The sequence below is a fragment of the Megascapheus bottae genome, chromosome 28 (assembly GCF_031878675.1).
Source record: "Megascapheus bottae isolate mThoBot1 chromosome 28, mThoBot2.hap1, whole genome shotgun sequence".
NCBI lineage: Eukaryota > Metazoa > Chordata > Mammalia > Rodentia > Geomyidae > Megascapheus > Megascapheus bottae.
In genome coordinates, this window is record NC_143536.1 from 8409141 (window position 1) to 8428955 (window position 19815).

Sequence of the window (19815 nt, forward strand, 5' to 3'; positions counted from 1 at the left end):
CGGGGGCTCCCCGAGCCCGTGTCCTCCCTCCCCACCCTCTCGGCGGCGCCGCCCTCCCGCATCACCCGCCTTTGTGAGCACTCACTGAGGTGTGACCAGAGTCCGCGCACCGCTGTCACTCAGCGCGCGTGCGCGGGGCGCGGAGCTGAGGAGGCCGACGGGCCCGGCGCGAGGCTCGGCGCCTCAGGTCAGTGCTGCGGCGGTGCCACGAGTGTGATCCGAGGTGTCCCGAGTCGGACCCGGAGTGGAGCGCCCCGGGGTGTCTCCACACCTCCCACTGGACCGTGCGTCCGGCCGTGTGCGTCGTTAGTCCTCCCCTCGCCAGGTGAGACTCCAGGTGACGGGAAGGGGGTGGGGGACGGGGCTCCGACCCCTGTGGGGACCCCGAGTGCAGGGGCCCCGCTGGGCTCCGCTCGGGACGCTTTTCCACGTTCACACCCTGGAACGCTCGGACGGACGGGGACGGGGACCCAGCGGTAGAGCGCTCGCCCAGCACGCACGAAGCCCTTGGTTCGATTCTTCTGTACCACATACACAGAAAAAGCCGGACGTGGTGCTGTGCCGCAAGTGGTAGAGCTCTAGCCTAGAGAAAGCCCAAGGACAGTGCCCGGGCTCAGACCTGGGGGAGGGGGAGAAGGGAACCTCGCCGAGTGACAGTGGCTTCAAACCACTCAGGAGGTCAGCCAGGCAGCAGCAAAGTCCTTGAGACTCTTACGCTGGAGAAAACCAGAAGTGGAGCTGTGGTGCAAAGTGGCAGAGCCATAGCCTTGAGGACAGTGCTGGGCCCTGAGTCCAGGCCCCAGGACTGAAAAAAAAAAAACAACAAATAAAGGAACGCTCCCCCTCCCCAAATGGCAGGTCCTGGAGGCTCACACCTGTAATCCTAGCTACTCAGGAGGCTGAGATCTAAGGATTGAGGTTCAAAGCCAACTTGAGGTTCAAAACAACCCCGGGCACAAAATTAACCACCAGAAAACTGGAAGTGGTGCTGTGGCTCAAAGTGGTACAGGAGTAGCCTTGAACTGAATTGCTCAGGGACAGCACCCAGGCCTGAATTCAAGCCCCACAACAGCAGCAAAACAAACAAAAAACATGGGGCTGAGACTATGGCCTAGTGGTTTGCCTAGTAGGCACAAAGCCCTGAGTTTGATTCCTCAGTACCACCTACACAGAAAAAGCCAGAAGTGATGCTGTGGCTCAAGTGGCAGAGCATTAGCTTCGAGCAAAACATGTTCAAGGGCAGTGCCCAAGTCCTGAGTTCAAGCCCCAGGACTGACAAAATAAACATAGGTGATTAGTTGATTTTACTTATACCACCTCTTAGCCATTTAAAATGAAAAAAAAAACACATAACTATTGAAAATGTAACATTTATTTTTAAAAATATAACTTTTTAGAAGGTAACTTAATAGTACAAGACAGGTGCTCTGATAATACACACTATACCTTTCACTATTGTTATTCTGCTTATAGGATTTTAGTGGAAAAAATTTTCTCATAATTATGTAGTAAGTTGGGCACGAGTGGCTTACACCTGTAATCTTTACTAGTTAAGAGAATGGGAACCTGAGAATCTCGATTTGAATCCATCCTGGGCAGGAAAGTCCATGAGGCTTCTCATCTCCAATAAACTACTCAAATAAGGCCAAAAGTGGCTCTGTGACTCAAGTGGTAGATCACTAGCCTTGAGCAGAAGAAACTCAGGGACCACACCCAGGCCCCGAGTTCTAGCCTTAGAACTGGTAAACAAAAACAATCACAAAATAGTTATGCATGTATGTTCCTCTTTGTATTCTGAGCAACTAAAAAAGCCAAGAGCGGGGCGGGAGTTTGGCCTAGTGGTAACGTGCTTGCCTAGCATGCATGAAGACCCAGGTTTGATTCCTCGGTGCCACATACATAGAAAAAAGCCGGAACTGGTGCTGAGTCCTCAGCTCAAGCCCAGGACTGGTTAAAAAAAAAAACAACAAAAAAACAAGAGAATGGTTCAACAACATAACACTGAATGTTGCACAATTATTAAATTATGTCTTGAATATGTTAAGATCACACTAATTTAGATGTAAATGGTACTTAACATATACAGGTGTAATTAGATATTCTGGAGGGACTTTATTAAGCTGGTTGACGTCAGTTGTTTATAAAGAAAGAAGTCATGAGCAAGCCTGGCAAGGTGGCTTACGCCTGTAATCCTAGCTACTCAGGAGGCTGAGATCTCAGGATTACAGTTCAAAGCCAGCCCGGGCACTAACGTCCATTCTTGGGCCTTAAACTCAGGGCCTGAGCACTGTCCTTAGGCTTTCTCAAGGCTAGAGCTCTGCCACAGCACCACTTCCAGCTTTTTTTCTATGCATGTGGTACCGAGGAATTGAACCTGGGTCTTCATGTATGCTAGGCAAGCACTCTACCACTAGGCCAAACTCCTGGCCCCATCCAGGAGACTCATTACCAGTTAACCACCAGAAAATTGGAAGTGGCACTATGGCACAAGGGGTAGGACTGTAGCCTTGAGATGAAGCACTCAGGGACAGCACCCAGGCCCAGAGTTCAAGCCCCAGGACTGACAGAGAAAAGCTTGTATAATATTCCACTTCCACTACTATATAAATGCATATATATCTCTATTTACCTTTTATATACTCATTATTTGTACCAAAAAAAAAACATTGAAAAAGATAACAAATATTTGTGGAAACCTGGTTTTTTTTTTTTTTTTGCCTTTTCTATTTGGAGAGATTTCTTGATGTCAATAATTTCTGTTTTTATAGTTTTCTGTTTTTGCCAAGTTGAAATGATCCTTTATGCCTTTTGCAAATACAACATACTACAACATGGAATGCAACATAATTTCTAAAATAAAAACAATTGGATTGCCTGCATGCTGTTTCTGGATTATGTAATGCTTCAAGCTGCTCTCTGCTGGTCTTCAGAAGTCAAGTTAGAAGGATTCGTGGCAAAGTAATATCTTGAGTCTATGTAAACTAAACAGTCTTACAGGAGCTTGCATATCCTACAGGTTTTCCTGAGTCCAGATGCTTCCTCATTTGAGAATGTAGGTGCTTAGATGTTTGGTATCATTCTCTGATCCTTCATTCCTGTGTGATTTGTTGCCTGGGAAGATTTTTAAGTGCTTTTGGAGTTAGACAGTTGCTAGCTAGAGAGTAGTTAGCTAAGTGACCTATAATAGGACTCTAGATAGAAAACTGCTAGCAAACAGTAATGATCAAGCTTGTATTACAAAGTATTGTAGCATGCATTCCCTGAAAGGGGTTTAGTTACTTAACAGATGGGCCTTCTTAGAAACAGCAATTGTGAGAAAGCACCTGTGACCAACCACAGAGCTCCAAAGGTAGCTGGGTGCTAGTGGCTCATGCCTGTAATCCTGACTACTCTCAGAAGCCTGAGATCTGAGGATATTGGTTCGAAGCCAGCATGGGCAGGAATGTACATGAAACTTTTACTCATTTATTTTTGCTGATTCTTGGGCTTGAACTCAGAGGCTGGACACTGTCTACTTTGGGCTTTTTGGTAGTTTTGGTGGCGATAAGAGTCCTAACAGTGCTGGGACTGTGGCTTGATGATAGAGTGCTTGCCTAGCATACATGAAGCCCTGAGTTTGATTCCTTAGTACCACATACACAGAAGAAGCCAGAAGTGGCACTGTGGTTCAAGTGGTAGAGTGCTGGCCTTGAGCAAAAAAAAGCTCAGGAACTGAGCCCAGGCTCTGAGTTCAAGTCCTAGGACTGGCAAAAAAAAGGGGGGGGATATGTGTATATTTATTTATTTTTGCCCATGACGCCCAGATCTCATCTTCCTGTGTAGCCAGAATTACAGACATGAGCCGTCAGCACCTGGCTATGTAAGACTTTTCAGTTAGCCACTAAAAATCATGAAGTGCCCTGGCGCTGGTGGCTTGTACTTATAATGCTAGCTATTCAGGAGGCGGAGATCTGAGGATCACAATTCAAAACCAGCCCAGGTAGAGAAGTCCTTGTGAGACTTTATCTTCAGCTAATCTACCACTCAAGAACTGGAGGTGGCACTGTTGCTCAAAGTGATAGAGTGCTAGTCTGGAGCAGAAAGCTCAAGGACAGCACGCAGGCCCTGAGTTCAAGCCCCACAACTAACAAAAATTAAAAAATTCCTAGCCAGGTGAGGTGGCTCATACCTGTAATCCTAGCTACTCGGGAGGCTGAGGATCAAGGTTCAAAGCCAGCCCGGACACTAAACTCTATGGGACTCTTATCTCCAATTAACCACTAGAAGACCGGAAGTGGGCTGCTGCTCAAGAGGTAGGGTGGTAGCCTTGGGCTGAAGAGCTCAGGACAGTGCCCAGGCCCAGAGTTCAAGTCCCATGACCAAAAAAAAAAAATCCTGAGCCGTTGTTCAGTGGCACAGTACTTAGCCTTGAGCAAAAAAGTTCAAGGACAGTGCCCAGGCCCAGGCAGTAGGTCTGGAACGAAAAAAAATAAAATTTAAGAAGCGTTAGAGGGCCGGGAGGTTGGCCTAGTGGTTAAAGTGCTTGCCTAGCATGCACGAAGACCCGGGTTCAATTCCTTGGTACCACATACATACAAAAAAGCCAGAAGTGGTGCTGAGGCTCAAGTGGTAGAGCTCTAGCCTTGAGAAAGTCCAAGGACAGTGCTCAGGCCCTGAGCTCAAGCCCAGGACTGGCAAAAAAATAAAATAAAATAAAATGGTTTCTTAAAAAAAAAAAAAGAGTTAGAAATATTGCTTAGTGAAAAATACGAACATGGCTTGCTTAGCATGCTCTGGCTCAATCTCCAGTGCAATAACAAAGTGTAATTATTTAAGAGTAAATGTACTTCCCATAGCAAGCCATTTATTGTGTAGTAGAGAATAGGGCAGTACCCAATTTAAAACAACAACAAAAAAACGTATGATAAAACATTTTGCAAACCTGCTCATCTGGTTTTCTCCCTTCCCCTGTGACATCGGGGTAGCAAAATGTTTCTTTCTGCATGGGGTTCCAGTGGCAACTTCTTCCAGACCCTGGCCCTTGATGGCAGAAGAGGAAGAGACAAGGACTAGACCACCAGGGGAAAAGTGAGCCATCTGGGAAGAACCAATCTGGTTAGCAGGGAGTGTGCTGGACTAGGTTACTGTGGAATGTGTTCTTGGTTACAGCAACCTGGGAACTTGCTTTCTGTCAAGTGTGTCACTATATGAGACAGGGAAAAAGAAAACATTTCTAACTGGTATGAGGTCTTGCCTAGCACGCATAAGGTTTTATTTTGGTCCCTAGCTGAAAATACACACACACACACACACACACACACACACACACACACACACACACACACACACGCAGCAAAATGCCAGTGGCTCTGTAATCCTACCTACTCAGGAGGCTGAGACCTGAGGGTTGTGGTTCAAAGCCAGCCCAGGGAAGAAAGCCTGTGAGACTCATGTCCAGTTAGCCACCAGAAAAACTAGAAGTGGCACTGTGGCTCAAGTGGTCAAATGCTAGCCTTGAGCAGAGGAGTGGAGGAACAGCAGCCAGGTCCTGAGTTCAAGCCCCACAACAAACAAACAAAAACATTTTGGGTTGGGTGTGGTGGTTTACATCTATCATTTCAACTACCTAGGAGGCCAAGATCAGAAGGACTGGGCTAGCCTGGGCAAAAAGTTTGGAGGACCCCCAACTCAACCAGCAAAACAAGATGATGGCTTTGCTATGATCCCAACTATGCAGGATAGGAGGACAGTCTGAGGCCAACCCCAGCAAAACATGAAATTCTGCCAGGTGCTGGTGTCCCATGCCTATAATCCTAGCTACTTAGGAGGCTGATATCAGAGGATTGAGGTTCAAAACCAGCCCAGAGGGGCTGGGAGCATCTACTTGCCTAGCATGCACATAGCCCTGGGTTGGATTCCTTGGTACCACACAGAGAAAGCTGAAAGTGGTATGGCTCCAGTGGCAGAGTGCTAGTCTTGAGCAAAAAAAAAATGTCCAAGGATGGTTTTTAGGCCCTGAGTTCAAGCCCCAGGACAGGCAAAAAATAAATAAATAAAACAGCCCAGAGCCCAGAAGAGAAACCTGGAGACTCTTATCTCCAATTAACCACCACACAGCCAGAAGTGTAGCTGAGGCTCAAGTGACAGAGAATTAGCATTTAGCAAAAAAGCTCAGAGATGGCACACAGGCACTGAATTCAAGACCCAGGACTAGCACACACAGACTAACAAAAACAAAAATAAGCAGCTATCAATTTCTCTCTGAAAAATAGCTAAAGAAAAATGAGGGCTGGGATTGTGGCTTAGTGGTAGAGTGCTTGCCTAGGATGCAGGAAGCCCTGGGTTTGATTCCTCAGTACCACAAAAACAAAAAAAGCCAGAAGTGGTGCTGTGGCTCAAGTGGTAGAGCTCTGGCCTTGAGAAAGCCCAAGGACAGTGCTCATGTCCTTAGCTGAAGCCCAGGACTGGCAAAAAAAAAAAAAAAGCCAGAAGAAGTGCTGTGGTTCAAATGATAGCATGCTGGCCTTAAGCAAAAGAAGCTCAGGGATAGTGTCCAGGCTCTGCGTTCAAACCCCAGGACTGGCAAAAAGAAAAATGGGCTGGAAGGTGTGGATCACAGGATCATATAAATGGTAGAGCAGGTGCCCTGATAAGGGTAAGGTCCTGAGTTCAAACCCCAGTTCTCTCCCAATAATAATAATAATAATAATAATAATAATAAATTTCTGGAGAAAAATAATTGAGCCACACAGGAAAAAGGAGGAACAGAGGATGAGTGCAGCAGCTGCATTCAAAGATTGGGGGAGAGTTTGGAATGGGGAGCAGAGAGCTTTAGGGAACCAAGTACCAAGTGTGGGAGGATGAGAAGACAGAAATGGAGAGAGATAGTTCAAGAAGATTTGCAGTACATTGTATTCTCCTTTGATGTTAAGAGACTGCAGTTCATCTCATATTGGTTTTTTTTTTTAATATTTTGGGGGTAACAGGGGAACTGATGTTTCTTTGAATGTGGCCAAACAGATAGGAAGACAAGGGCCTGGTTTTCTATGAGGTTATTTAAAGCAGTAATCATAGGAATTTGTAGCAGCTTTCTTCCTTTTTTGGGGGGGGGTGTTAGTAGGACTTAATTCAGCACATGACTCTTTTACTCAGCTTTTTTCACTCAAGGCTAACACTCTATCATTTGAGCCACAGCTCTACTTCTGGCTTTTTTTTGGGGGGGGGTGGTAGTCCTGGGGCTCAAACTAAGGTCCTGGGCACTGTCCCTGACCTTCTTGCTCAAGGCTAGAATGCTACCACTTGATCCTCAGTGTCACTTTCAGCTTTTTGTTTATGTGGTACTGAGGAATTGAACCCAGGGCTTCATGCATGCTACACAAGCCCTCTACCACTAAGCCACCTTCCCAGCTTTACTTCTGGCTTTTTGCTTGTTAATTGGAGAGAAAAATCTTATGAACTTCACTGCCCTGACTGGCTTTGAATTGGAATTCTCAGATCTCAACTTATTTTTTTTTTTTTTTGCCAGTCCCGGGGCATGAATTCAGGGCCTGAGCACTGTCCTTGGATTTTCTCAAGGCTAGAGCTCTACCACTTGAGTCACAGCATCATTTCCAGTTTTTTCTATGTACGGGGTACCAAGGAACCAAACCTGGGTCTTTGTGTATGTTAGACAACCACTCTACCACTAGGCCAAACTCCCGGTGCTCTCAGCCTTCTTGAGTAGGTAAAATTACAGGGGTGAGCCACAGGTGCCTAATAGGAATTTGAATTTGAGTTTTAGTAGTCTGTGTGACTAGTGTCTACCATATAAGATGCTGTAGAATCTCAGCACTCCCAACTAAGGCAACTAGTTGTTTTTTGTTATTGCAGTTGTTTAAAGTACTGGGGTTCATGGCTTCATAATTGCTAGGCAGGAGGGTTTTTTTTTTTTTTGTGGGTCATGGGGCTTGAATTCTGGGCGTAGGCACTGTACCTGAGCTCTTCACCTCAAGGCTACCACCCTACCCCTTGAACTTCAGCCCCACTTCCCATTTTCTAGAGGTTAGCTGGAGATGAGTCTGACATTCTTTAATACTCAGGCTGGCTTTGAACAGTGAGCCTCAGATTTGAACCTCCTGAGTAGCTAGGATTACAGGCATGAGCCACTGCAACCGGCTGGGTTCTACCATTTTGAGCCACAGTTCTACTTCCAGTTTTTGAGTGGTTAGTTGGAGAATATGGTACCAAGGAATGGAACTTGGGTCTTCAAGCATGTTAGGCAAGCACTCTACCACTAGGCCAAACTCCCAGGCCTTGTTTATTATTTTTGTTTTAATTTTTTTTTTGTAGTGCTGCTGATGTTAAACACACGTTCTTACACTTTTCGGGAGCCACATTATTAGCCAAGAAATTACCATTCTCAGAGGTCTATAAACTATGCCCCGCCATCCTGGGTGAGAAGTTGGGGGAAGAAAGGTCAAGAAGTAATGGGAACAATAACTTTCCTTTAAAGACTTATTGTTGGGAGGGGATGAGGGAAGGGAAAGGGGGACAAAAACATAAGAAGGGGTATCAATGAGAAGTAATATACCCATTACCTGACAAATGTAACTGTAACCCCTCTATGTATTACCCTAACAATAAAATACAATTGAAAAACCCTATTGTGGCTGGGTGAGGTGGCTCAAGCCTGTAATCCTCGCTACTCAGGAAGCTGAGATCTGAGGATCAAGGTTCAAAGCCAGCCTGGGCACAAAAAGACCTGAGACTCTTATCTCCAATTAACCTCTAGAAAATGGGAAGTGGGGCTTGGCTCAAGGGTAGGGTGGTAGCCTTGAGCTGAAGAGCCCAGGGACAGAGCCCAGGCCAACATGACCCACAAAAAAACCCTATTGTGTTGGCACTTAGTAGGTGTTTAATAAACACCTGTCTATTCGAATTAACTAGTATATACAGAGGAATTACTCTTGTTTCAGAAAAGGGGAGCAGATTAACACAAAATGCTAAATTAACTTATCAAGATTACCAAATTGATTTTTTTTTAAATTTTCTTTTGTCTCCTCATATAGCCCAGATTGGCTTTAAACTCACCATTTACCTGCCTCAGTCTCTCAATACCATTAAGCTACATCCCCAACTCTTCTGTTTCTCTAGCCTACTCAGGCTGGCCTCAAATTCATGATCTTTCTACCGCTGACTTCTAATTTATTTTCTAACTCCCAAATACCTGGTCATATTTTTTACTGTCACACAACTTGTAGTCTTTTTTTTTTTTTTTTTTTTTTTTTTTTGCCAGTCCTGGGCTTGAGCTCAGGGCCTGAACACTGTCCTTGGACTTTCTCAAGGCTAGAGCTCTACCACTTGAGCCTCAGCACCACTTTCGGCTTTTTTCTATGTATGTGGTACCGAGGAATCGAAGCCGGGTCTTCATGCATGCTAGGCAAGCACTTTAACCACTAGGCCAAACTCCCGGCCCCACAACTTGTAGTCTTAACTATACAGGATGATAAACCAGAAACACAAAGAAAAGTGTGAAAAGTATTAAGAATGATTCTACCACTTGAGCACCACTTCCTGCTTTTTCTGAGTACTTATTGAAGATAAGAGACTCAAGGACTTTCCTGCCTGGACTGGTTTCGAACTGTGATTCTCAGATATCACTCAGACTTCTGAGTGGCTAGCTAGGATTACAGACATAAGCCACAAGCATGGGTGGCTTTTTTTTTTTTTTTTTTGCCAGTCCTGGAGCTTGAACTCAGGGCCTGGGCATTGTCCTTGGGCTTTCTCAAGGTTAGCATCCTACCACTTGAGGCACAGTATCACGTCTGTTTTTTTTTCTGTATATGTGGTACCAAGGAATTGAACCCAGGGCTTTGTATGTGTTAGGCAGTAGGCAAGCACTCCACTCCTTAGGCCATGCTCCTGGCCCCTGCAAATCAATTTTTCTTTTGTGGGTCATGGAGCTCTTTAGCTCAAGGCTACCACCCTACCCTTGAGCCAAGCCCCACTTCCCTTTTTCTAGAGGCTAACTGGAGATAAGAGTCTCAAGTCCTTTTGTGCCTGGGTTGGCTTTGAACCTTGATCCTCAGATCTCAGCCTCCTGAGTAGTTAGGATTACAGGTGTGAGCCACTGCACTCGGCTTCAATTTTTTTTTACTAAGCAGATTTTTCTTTCTTCTTTTCCTTATTTATTTATTTATTTATTTATTTATTTATTTATTTATTTATCATGGGCCTTGAACTCTGGACCTGAATGCTGTCCCCGAGTCTTCTGCTCAAGGGTAATACTCTACCACTTGAGCCACAACACTACTTCCAGTTTTCTGGGAGTTAGAGATAAGAGTCTCACAGACTTTCATGCCTGGGCTGGCTTTGAACCTCAATCCTCAGACCTCAACTTCCTGAGTAGCTAGGATTATAGGCCTGAGCCACTGGCTTACTAAAATATTTATTGAACTATGTCAATAATATAATTCAATGACAGCACTACCATGGCATACATATCAGCCACTATAAGTAAAAAGGGATCTGGGAGATTGTTAAAGGGGGAAGAAAATGACTGAAAGTCAAGAAGCTTCTGGGCCAGCCTATACCTTTCCCTCCACACCACCATGTGTTAACATGCAAAGTATTCCTTGTCTTAACATTCTTTGATGGTGCAGCCGGGAGATTAGGGTTGGTTTTGTTTTTGTTTTTTTTTCCCCTTCATGGTAGGACTGACTCTTATTTCCCAGAGCCTAAACATGGTTTTCCTGCTCCTTGCCAATTCCACATGTGTTCACACATCCCACTGAAAGCTATGGAACAGCTTGGCTCTGTGCTGGGTGCTGAGAATATAATAGTGACTGAGTCAAATTCTGTCCTTGCCCCTTTCAGATAACAAAGGAGACAAAGGAGAGATTGGCTATAAGAAATAGAAGGTACTTGCTGGGAGCATGGCCTAGTGGTAGAGTGCTTGCCTAGCATGTATGAAGTTAGGTTCAATTCCTTGGTGCTGTGGCTCAAGTGGTGAGCTAGAGGGTACTCTGCCAGGCAGTGGTAGCTCAGCACTGTCATCCTAATTGTGCAGGAGGCTTAGATCTGAGGAGGTAGTTCGAAGCTAGCCAGAAAACTCAGAAGTGGTGCTATGGCTCAAAGTGGTCGAGCATTTGCCTTGAAAGGCAAAGCTCATGGACAGCACCCAGGCCCTGAGTTCAACCTCCACAACTGATATAAATGAACAAATGGTATTCCTGTGGCTTTTTAAACCAGGCTAGAGGGAAGTGTCAAGGAAGACTTTCCAAAGAGAGTGGCTTCTAAGCCTAGACCTGAGCAACCAGATGGTATTAAAAGCCCACAAAGGAAGAGAGAAGAAAAGCTTTCCAGGCAGAAGGGAAAACATGTGCAGAGAAAGCTATGAAGGGAGTGGGGGTGGGGTGGGGGTAAGTTAGAAAGCTGGGAGGACAGCAGAGAGCTAAACAGTTCAGTACAGACAGGATCTGCAGTGGGAGTGAGGGTGGTGTGTGTGTGTGTGTGGTTATGGAGGGTTTTTTTTTTTTTTTCTCATTCAAAAGCCACAAGTAGCTTATGGTGAGTTGCCCTACTGTTAATCAGAGCCAGACTGGGTTCGATTGGACATGTAGGCACTAGGTATTTCAGCTGTTCAGTAGAAATCAGTGTGAGTTGCCTTTACCATACAAATGTTTATTGTATATTTCTGAATAGAATGATTATAAAGGGGACTTGATGCCCAGACTTGGGGGAGGGGGATAGGGCATCCTTGAGAGGGACCTGAGAGGAGTTTGGTCTCATAGCCTCCTAAGGCAAACTGTGAATAGCAAAGGGGTATTTGTTTGGAAGCCAGAAGGAAAGCTGAATAGGAATAGGACTGAGCAAAACCCCCTGTGATTGTAGGGGTGGGCATACTGGCACACACTGGTAGTGGGGGAAGAGCCAGTGGTTCCTCCTAGCATGGGGAAGGAGGATGTCAGACCCAAGAGGTTAGGATGGAGTGTGTTCAAAGCTGCTCCTCTAGCATTTGAGCCACAGCTCTACTTCCAGCATTTTAGTATCCCAGGCTAGCTTTCAACCTTGACCCTCATATCTCAGCCTGCTGAGTAGCTAGGATAATAGCACCTAACAAAGAGAAATGTTTCTTAAAAGAACATTCTAGAGGGCTAGAAATGTGTTTTCATGCTTGCCTAGCCTGCATGAAGCCCTAGGTTTAAGTATCGCAAAACAGAAAAGTCGGAAATGGTGCTGTGGCTCAAGTGGTAGAATGCTAGCCTTGAGCAAAAGAAGCTCAGGGACAGTGCCCAGGTCCTGAGTACAAGCCTCAGAACTGGAAAAGAATAGGAAGACAGGGGAAATGGATGATGCAAGAACAAGAAGGAAGAAGAGATGGCAAGGGTGAAAGGGGAAGAGAAAGGTCTCTCTTAACATGGAGCAGAAGCACCGAGCACAGTAATCAGCAGTGGTCAGAGGGCACAGACAGCTATTCTGGGCAGGTAGAGGAGGTAGTGGAAACCGGGAAGTGCATTAGAAGAATGAAGTAGCTGGGCACTGGTGGCTCACACCTGTAATCCTAACTACTCAGGAGGCTGAGATGGAAGGATTAAGGTTCAAAGCCAGCCCAGACACAGAGTCCATTGAGACTTTTTTTTTTTTGGCTAGTCCTTGGCTTGAGCTCAGGGCCTGGGCTCTATATATATGGTACCAAGGAATAGAACCCAGACCTTCAAGCATATTAGGCAAGCACTCTACCACTAGGCCAAATTCCTGGCCCCTCCATGAGACTCCTATCTCCAATTAACCACTAGAAAACCAGAAGTGACTGTGACTCAAGTGGTAGAGCAGTAGCCTTGAGCTGAAGAGTTCAGGGACAGCATCCAGGCCCAGAGTACGAGGCCCTTGACCACCCCCCCCAAAAAAAAGTACTTTGTCTGAGTATTAAATTCTTCAGAGTTTGACTTTCTACAGTGGGCATCTATTATTATTGAGAGTGGCACAAAACAAATATTAAATTTTTGGCCAGTCCTGGGGTTTGAACTCAGGGCCTGGGCACTGTCCTTGGACAGTTTTTGCCCAAGGCTAGTGCTCTGCCAATTGAGCCATAGTACCATTTCCAGCTTTTCCTGTGTATGTGGTACCTAGGAATTGCACCTAGGGCTTCATGCACGCTAGGTGAACACACTATCACTAGGCTACGCTCCGGACCCACAAATATTACTCTTATCTTTGAAGGACATTCCCTGGAATAAAACATACAGTGGTGGAAGGCTGGAATCAGCCTATGCATTGAACCTTGCGATTGTTTGAGAAATTATGGCCTAGTGGTAGAATGCTTGCCTTGAATGTGTGGAGTTCTGGGTTTAATGTCTTAGAACCACATAAACGGAAAAAGCCAGAAGTAGCACTGTGGCTCATGTGGTAAAGTGCTAGCCTTGAGCAAAAGAAGCTCAGGAACAGTGCTCAGGCCCTGAGTTCAAATCCTAGGACTGACCAAAAAAAAAAAAAGATTCATAATTTTGAATTTTAGTACCAGTAACCCAGTCTCACTTACCAACACCTCTCCTTCTTCAGGCTGATACCACATAGGAAAATTAAGACCTCAGACTCCTTATTCTACTATTTGAAATATGGAATTTGATTTAATTGATATAATTCCTTGTACCTAAGGTTTTCATTATTCCTGTCTTTTTCTCTTTGGAGTTGTATGCCTCTAGGTGTTTTGGTGAAGGGGCCTCTGGTTAATAAAAGTAGATGATGCAGAGGAAAAAAGTGCAGAAATGTAAATATAAAACATCTGTATCTGGGGGGGGGGGCAGGAGTGGAGGCCAGTGGTAGAGTGCTTGCCTAGCATGCACGAACCCTTGAGTTTGATTCCTTTATACCACAGAAAAAGCCAGAAGTGGTGCTGTGGCTCAACTGGGAAAGCTCAAGGATAGTGCCAAGGCTTTGAGTTCAAGCCCCAGGGTAGGCAAAAAAATAAATTAATTAAAAAAAATAAACTTCCAGGGGGGGAGGCTAGAAATGTGGCTTAGTGGTAGAGTGCTTACCTAGCATGCATGAAGCTCTGGGTTCTATTTCTCAGAAACACATACACAGAAAAAACTAGAAGTAGCTGGGAGCAGTGGCTCATGCCTGTAATCCTAGTTACTCAGGAAGCTGAGATCTAAGGATCAAGATTCAAAGCTAGCCCTGCACAAAAGGACCTGAGACTTCTATAGAAAACGAGAAGTGGGGCTTGGCTCAAGGGTAGGGCAGTAGCCTTGAGCTGAAGAGCTCAGGGATAAGTGCCAGGCCCAGTTCAAACCCCATGACGCACTAAAAACAATAACAAACAAAAAAAGAAAAATCCAGAAGTGGTGCTGTGGCTGAAGTGGTAGAGTGCTGGCCTTGAGCAAAAGCAGCTCAGGGACAGTGCTCAGGCCTTGAGTTCAAGCACCAGTACTGCCCCCCCCCAATAAAATACATTACAGGCATTATTAAAGTTGATTGCTTAAAACCTTGGTTGTGGGCACTGAGAGTTTGGCCTAGCGGTAGAGTTCTTTTTTTTTTTTTTTTGCCAGTCCTGGGCTTGAGCTCAGGGCCTGAGCACTGTCCTTGGACTTTCTCAAGGCTAGAGCTCTACCACTTGAGCCTCAGCACCACTTCCAGCTTTTTTCTATGTATGTGGTACCGAGGAATCGAACCCGGGTCTTTGTGCACGCTAGGCAAGCACTTTAACCACTAGGCCAAACTCCCGGCCCATAGCGGTAGAGTTCTTACCTAGCATGCATGAAGACCTAGGTACCACATACATAGAAAAAAGCCAGAAGTGGTGCTGTGGCTCAAGTAGTAGAGCTCTAGCCTTGAGAAAATCCAAGGAACAATGCTTAGACCCTCAGCCCAAGCTCAGGACTGGCAAAAAAACAAACAAAACAACAACAAAAACCTTGGTTGTAGTCCTTGGGATGGTTCCGTAAACTGGTATTTAATATTCATTGAGCACTTACTCTATGCCACGGAGCATACTATTTTTTTTTTACACTTTTTTTTTTTTTTGCCAGTCCTGAGGCTTGAACTCAGGGCCTGAGCACTGTCCTTGGACTTTCTCAAGGCTAGCACTCTACCACTTGAGCCTCAGCACCACTTCTGGCTTTTTGATATGCATGTGGGGTACCAAGGAATCGAACCCTGTTCTTCATGCATGCTAGGCAAGCACTCTACCACTATACCAAACTCCCGGCCCCCTCCTTGGGAATTTTCAAGGCTAGTGGTCTACCACTTAAGCCACAGCACCACTTCCAGCTTTTTCTATGTATGTGGTACTGAGGAATCGAACCCAGGGCTTTGTGCATGCTGGACGTGCACTCTAGCACTGTTATGCCTGAGCTTCTTTTTGCTCAAGGCTAGAGCTCTACCACTTAGCCACAGCACCACTTCTGGTTTTTTCTGTTTTTTTTTGTTGTTGTTGTTTGTTATTGTTTTTTTGTGGTAACTAGTGATGCCTTTCCCTAAGCCAGAGGACAACTCTGAGGACCACCTCCTTGTCTATTAGGACATCTACTCCAGAGAGAGAAATCCCCAACCAAGAAACTTTCCCACACCCAACAGACTTCCCTAATATACCCTGGGGTTCCCAAATATACCCAGAGCCCCCACTCACTCTGAGGCCTGCATTACCTGGCAAAATGACTCCCACTTTTGGAAATACGAAGGAAATTCTCTTTTCCTGAAGCCCTCTTTCCCTCGTGAGGATGTCTGTACCCATACAAAGGTTTCAGAGCAGGACCAGCTACATAGAGGGTCCAGTGTAAAATAAACATGGGGGCTGGAGAGAGGTGGGGAAGCTTTCTGAAAAGCTAGTCCCAGCACTTGAGAAGCCGATTCAGGAGGGTCTTGAGTTCAAGACCCACCTCAGCTACAGAGCGAGTTCTAGGATTGCCCGGAATACACAGCAAATTCTGTCGAAAAATAAAATAAGACAGCAGAACATTAAACCGAGCCTGGGACCCCTCGGGTGCCGGAAACAGCTGGCCCTGCTTCAGATCCCTGTAAAGGGAGAGGTCACCAGTCTGGCTTGTAAATCTTCCTTTCCCGGCGTGGGAGAGAGGTATTCAGGGAGGGCCAACTCATCTTGAGTCTGTGGTTCGGAGCACACCCCGAGAAAAGCCTCAGTAGATTTAGAATCAGTTTCCTTGCCTTGGGCAGAAAGCTCGCTTCGCCACCGCAGCAGACAGCAGGGTGGGCCTCACGACTCAGTCCAGGCTCCACCTTCTGGGTGTGGGCCTAAACGCGTGCGGCCCATTGCCGGGGCAACAGACGCCTTGAGCGGTGCATTATGGTCTGCAACAAAATGCAGGCGAAAGATCCTGAGGGAACCATTGAATCTATAGGCCAATGGAATGATCCGGGGTGCTGCGCTAAGCCAATAGAGACGGGTGGAGGGGGTGTGGCTCACGGAGCAGGGCGGGGCTTGGGCACTAGGCGGCGGCGGCTGGCGTGGGGCTGCTTAGATGCGCCACGGCTTCGGTAGCGGCCGTATCTCTCCTTCGCCTTGAGCCACGCCAGCTCCTCCCTCCGGAGACCGTTGAAGTCGGGCGGCCCCAGCCCACACGGTGAGGGCCCGAAGCGGGTGGCGCGGTGGGGAGGGGGGGGCTGCGCCGGTCGGGCCTAGCTCCCTCTTCGCCTTCGGACTCGTCCAGCTGTGCGGTCCGCGAGATTTCGCACTACCTCTGAAGTGCGGTGGGGGCGGCGTCCCGAGATGGCGCGGGGCCGGGGAGGGGGTGGTGGGCCGGCAGCGCCGCCGAGGCGCCCGACCCGACCCCGCCGGACCTCCTCACCCCTCCACCGGGCCTCGCCCCCTCACTTGCCCCTAGGTAACCATGTGCGACCGAAAGGCGGTGATCAAGAATGCGGACATGTCGGAAGAGATGCAACAGGACTCGGTGGAGTGCGCTACCCAGGCGCTGGAGAAATACAACATAGAGAAGGACATTGCGGCCCATATCAAGAAGGTGAGGCGGGGGCGGGGGGCGGCGCTTAAGTTCTCTTCCCCCCACACCCCGTCCCCGCGGCCCCGGGCCCCCCTCGGGGCCAGATTCCTGAGGTACGGCCGGAGAGCGGTTGTGCGCCATAGAGGTTTTCTAGAAAGATCGCTCGGTGAGTTGTGCGCTTCTCTCGCTGACCCCTTCTGCGCTCGAAGTTGTTTTTTTTTTTTTTTTTAACCCGAGCTCTATGGGGGAAAGCGCCACCTAGCAACGGTTTCCAAGATGGGAGCAACGAGCGGTTCCCCCCTTGTGTAGGTTCCTGCGCCGAGGATCCATCTGCGTGTTCGGGGGGGGGGGGGAGGGAAGCGACGTGGGCGTTTCCCGCGGGGCCCGGGGAGACCTCGCCTGCCTTTCCCCCACGGGCGCGGGGTGGGGGGTCAGGGGCCGAGTACATGGCAGTTTGTAGAGCTGGCAGGACCACCAACTTGAGCTCTCCCGTTCGCTGCGAAGAGGAGCGAGCTGGCGGCCTGAGTTGTGTGATGGCTCCAGTGAGGACGGGAAGACCAACCACTAAAGATGAAATAGAAAAAAAAAAAAAAAATGGGGGGTGGTGGTGTCAGTCCTGGGGCCGCTGACCCTTAGCTTTTTCACTCAAGGCTGGTTGCTGTACCACTTGAGCCACAGCTCCATTTCCGGCTTGTTTTTTCTTTTTTTGCTGGCCAAGTGGAGAGATCTAATACTACTCAGTAACCCTCGGTGGGAAAGCTAGGAAAGTTGTTCCTGTAATTTGCTACCTTCCCAAGACCAACTACCATTAGCATGTATACCGAAAGGACGACTATTTAAAAGGATAGCGTTTGGCCAATTAGCTGTCAGAATCTGCTTCCAACGTTTATTTTTACTGGAACACTGGCGCTGCTTAAAGGTCTTGTCCCCGTAAATCGAAATGTTGATGTGTAGTTGTTAGTTTAAATGGCAATTAAGGCTTGGCTTTTGAGAAGTCTTGTTCACATTAGTGCAAGAGGGTAGTTGAGATCTTTATGGTAAAGAATGGGCCATGTTTTTGCCATTTTCTTCCATTTTGGGTGCATGGCAAGTAAGATGGGAGGATTTGTTTAGCTCTTTTTATCCAGAACAAGATAAACCATAACTGTTGATGTCACCTGCTGTCAGAGAATGTTCTTACTGAATAAGGTAGGAAGGTGTAATTATCATGGTTATAAAGTGCCCTGTCTTTGAGGCTGACCTTTCTACTTTTGATTTCCTCAGTCCCCATTTCTATGTTAGCTCAGACTGCAAATATGTTTGCCTCAATGGACTATGTAGGCGATTTGGCGACTGAGGAACAGCCTTTCATTGTAAACATTTGCAGATACCAGTATTTCTCCTTTTTGCACATACAGACTGTGTCTTCCTGAAGTTAACTCTTCTAGTGAGCTCTTCTACAATTTTGGTTTTTTGTTTTTTTTTTCCTTCTCCAGGAATTTGACAAGAAGTACAACCCCACCTGGCACTGCATCGTGGGGAGAAACTTCGGTAGTTATGTGACACATGAAACCAAACACTTCATCTACTTCTACCTGGGTCAGGTGGCCATCCTTCTGTTCAAATCTGGTTAAAAGCATGGACTGTGCCACACACCCAGTGATCCATCCAAAAACAAGGACTGCAGCCTAAATTCCAAATATCAGAGACTGAAATCTTCAGCCTTGCTAAGGGAACACCTCAATCTTTGAACCTTTATTGTGTTTTGTACAGGGCATTCTCTGTACTAGTTTGTTGTGATTATAAAACAATTAGTAAAACAGCTTACGTTTGTATTTATTTTCTATTCCATACTTCTGTGCCCCTTGGTTTTTTTTTTTTCTCTTAATTCATTCCTTTACAAAATAAATCTGTTGGACATGTATCAGTGTGAACTTCATTTATTGTTCAAATAACATGGCTAAATCGTCTGTCATTTGATGGATGACTTAGGTTGTTGGGGTGAGTCCTCCAAGTTATTTTTTGGTCTCTCATAGCTTCCCTCCCCAGAGCTGAGGATCAAACTCAAGGTCTTGCACTTGCCAGGCAAGGGCTCTTCCACTGTCCCTGAGCTCTTCACCTCAAGGCTATACTGCCCTGTCCCTTAAGCCACAGCACCACTTCCAGTTTTCTGGTGATTAATTGGAGATAAGAATCTCTTTTTTTAAGTGTCTAGGCTGGCTTTGAACCTCGATCCCCAGATCTCAGCCTCCTTTGTAGCTTGGACTACAGGCATGAGCCACCATGTTTTAGTGGTTACTTCTGTGTGACTTTTTGGTGACCTTTTTAAGACACGGTCTTGGCTCTGTTGTTCAGGTTAGCCTGTAACCCTCCTGCCACAGCCTCTCAAATAGGATTACATCCTTGTGCCACCACCATCCAGCTCATAAGTCTGATTCAATCCTGGAAGTTGATCATGCCAAACACATTACTGAACTATGTTCCTACCCCAATTTCGTACTGTTAATATCTTCAATTTCCACCTATCCTGTTGAAGGTCAGAAGCTTGCAGAACCCCATCTCCATGGAAGAAGCTGTTTATTATGGTGGTGCAAGTCAGTCATCCCAGCTATGACAGGATGTCTAAAAAATTGGGGTCCCAGCCCACACCTAGGCAGGACACAAGGAAATCCCACCTCAAAAATAACCATGGAAGGGCCGGGAGTTTGGCCTAGTGGTTAAAGTGCTTGCCTAGCATGCATGCAGACCCGGGTTCGATTCCTGGGTACCACATATAGAAAAAAAGCCGGAAGTGGTGCTGAGGTTCAAGTGGTAGAGCTTTAGCCTTGAGAAAGTCCAAGGACAGTGCTCAGGCCCTGAGCTCAAGCCCAGGACTGGCAAAAAAACAAAAACAAAAAAAAACAAAAACATGGAGGGGCCA

General features: G+C 46.6%; 1 protein-coding gene across 2 annotated transcripts; it reads left to right on the forward strand.

Moving 5' to 3' along the window:
• The first annotated feature begins 188 nt into the window (after window positions 1–188).
• Window positions 189–18819, forward strand: Dynll1 (dynein light chain LC8-type 1). 2 transcript variants are annotated; one of them, XM_090320268.1, is made up of 3 exons: window positions 189–325; window positions 16800–16937; window positions 18392–18819. In XM_090320268.1, the coding sequence occupies exons 2-3, from the start codon at window positions 16806–16808 to the stop codon at window positions 18527–18529; spliced, it is 270 nt and encodes an 89-aa protein (XP_090176394.1). In that variant the 5' UTR covers window positions 189–325; window positions 16800–16805; the 3' UTR covers window positions 18530–18819. The 2 variants fall into 2 exon arrangements, with proteins under 2 accessions (XP_090176394.1, XP_090176393.1); XM_090320267.1 differs by lacking the exon at window positions 189–325 and adding an exon at window positions 16422–16538.
• The last annotated feature ends 996 nt before the right edge of the window (window positions 18820–19815 follow it).

Excerpts from the sequence above, each read along its gene's own strand:
- Dynll1 (XM_090320268.1), top strand. The coding sequence starts at position 16,806 with ATGTGCGACCGAAAGGCGGTGATCAAGAATGCGGACATGTCGGAAGAG. Across the intron at positions 16,938-18,391 it reads TTGCGGCCCATATCAAGAAG|GAATTTGACAAGAAGTACAA; the intron begins GTGAGGCGGGGG and ends TTCCTTCTCCAG.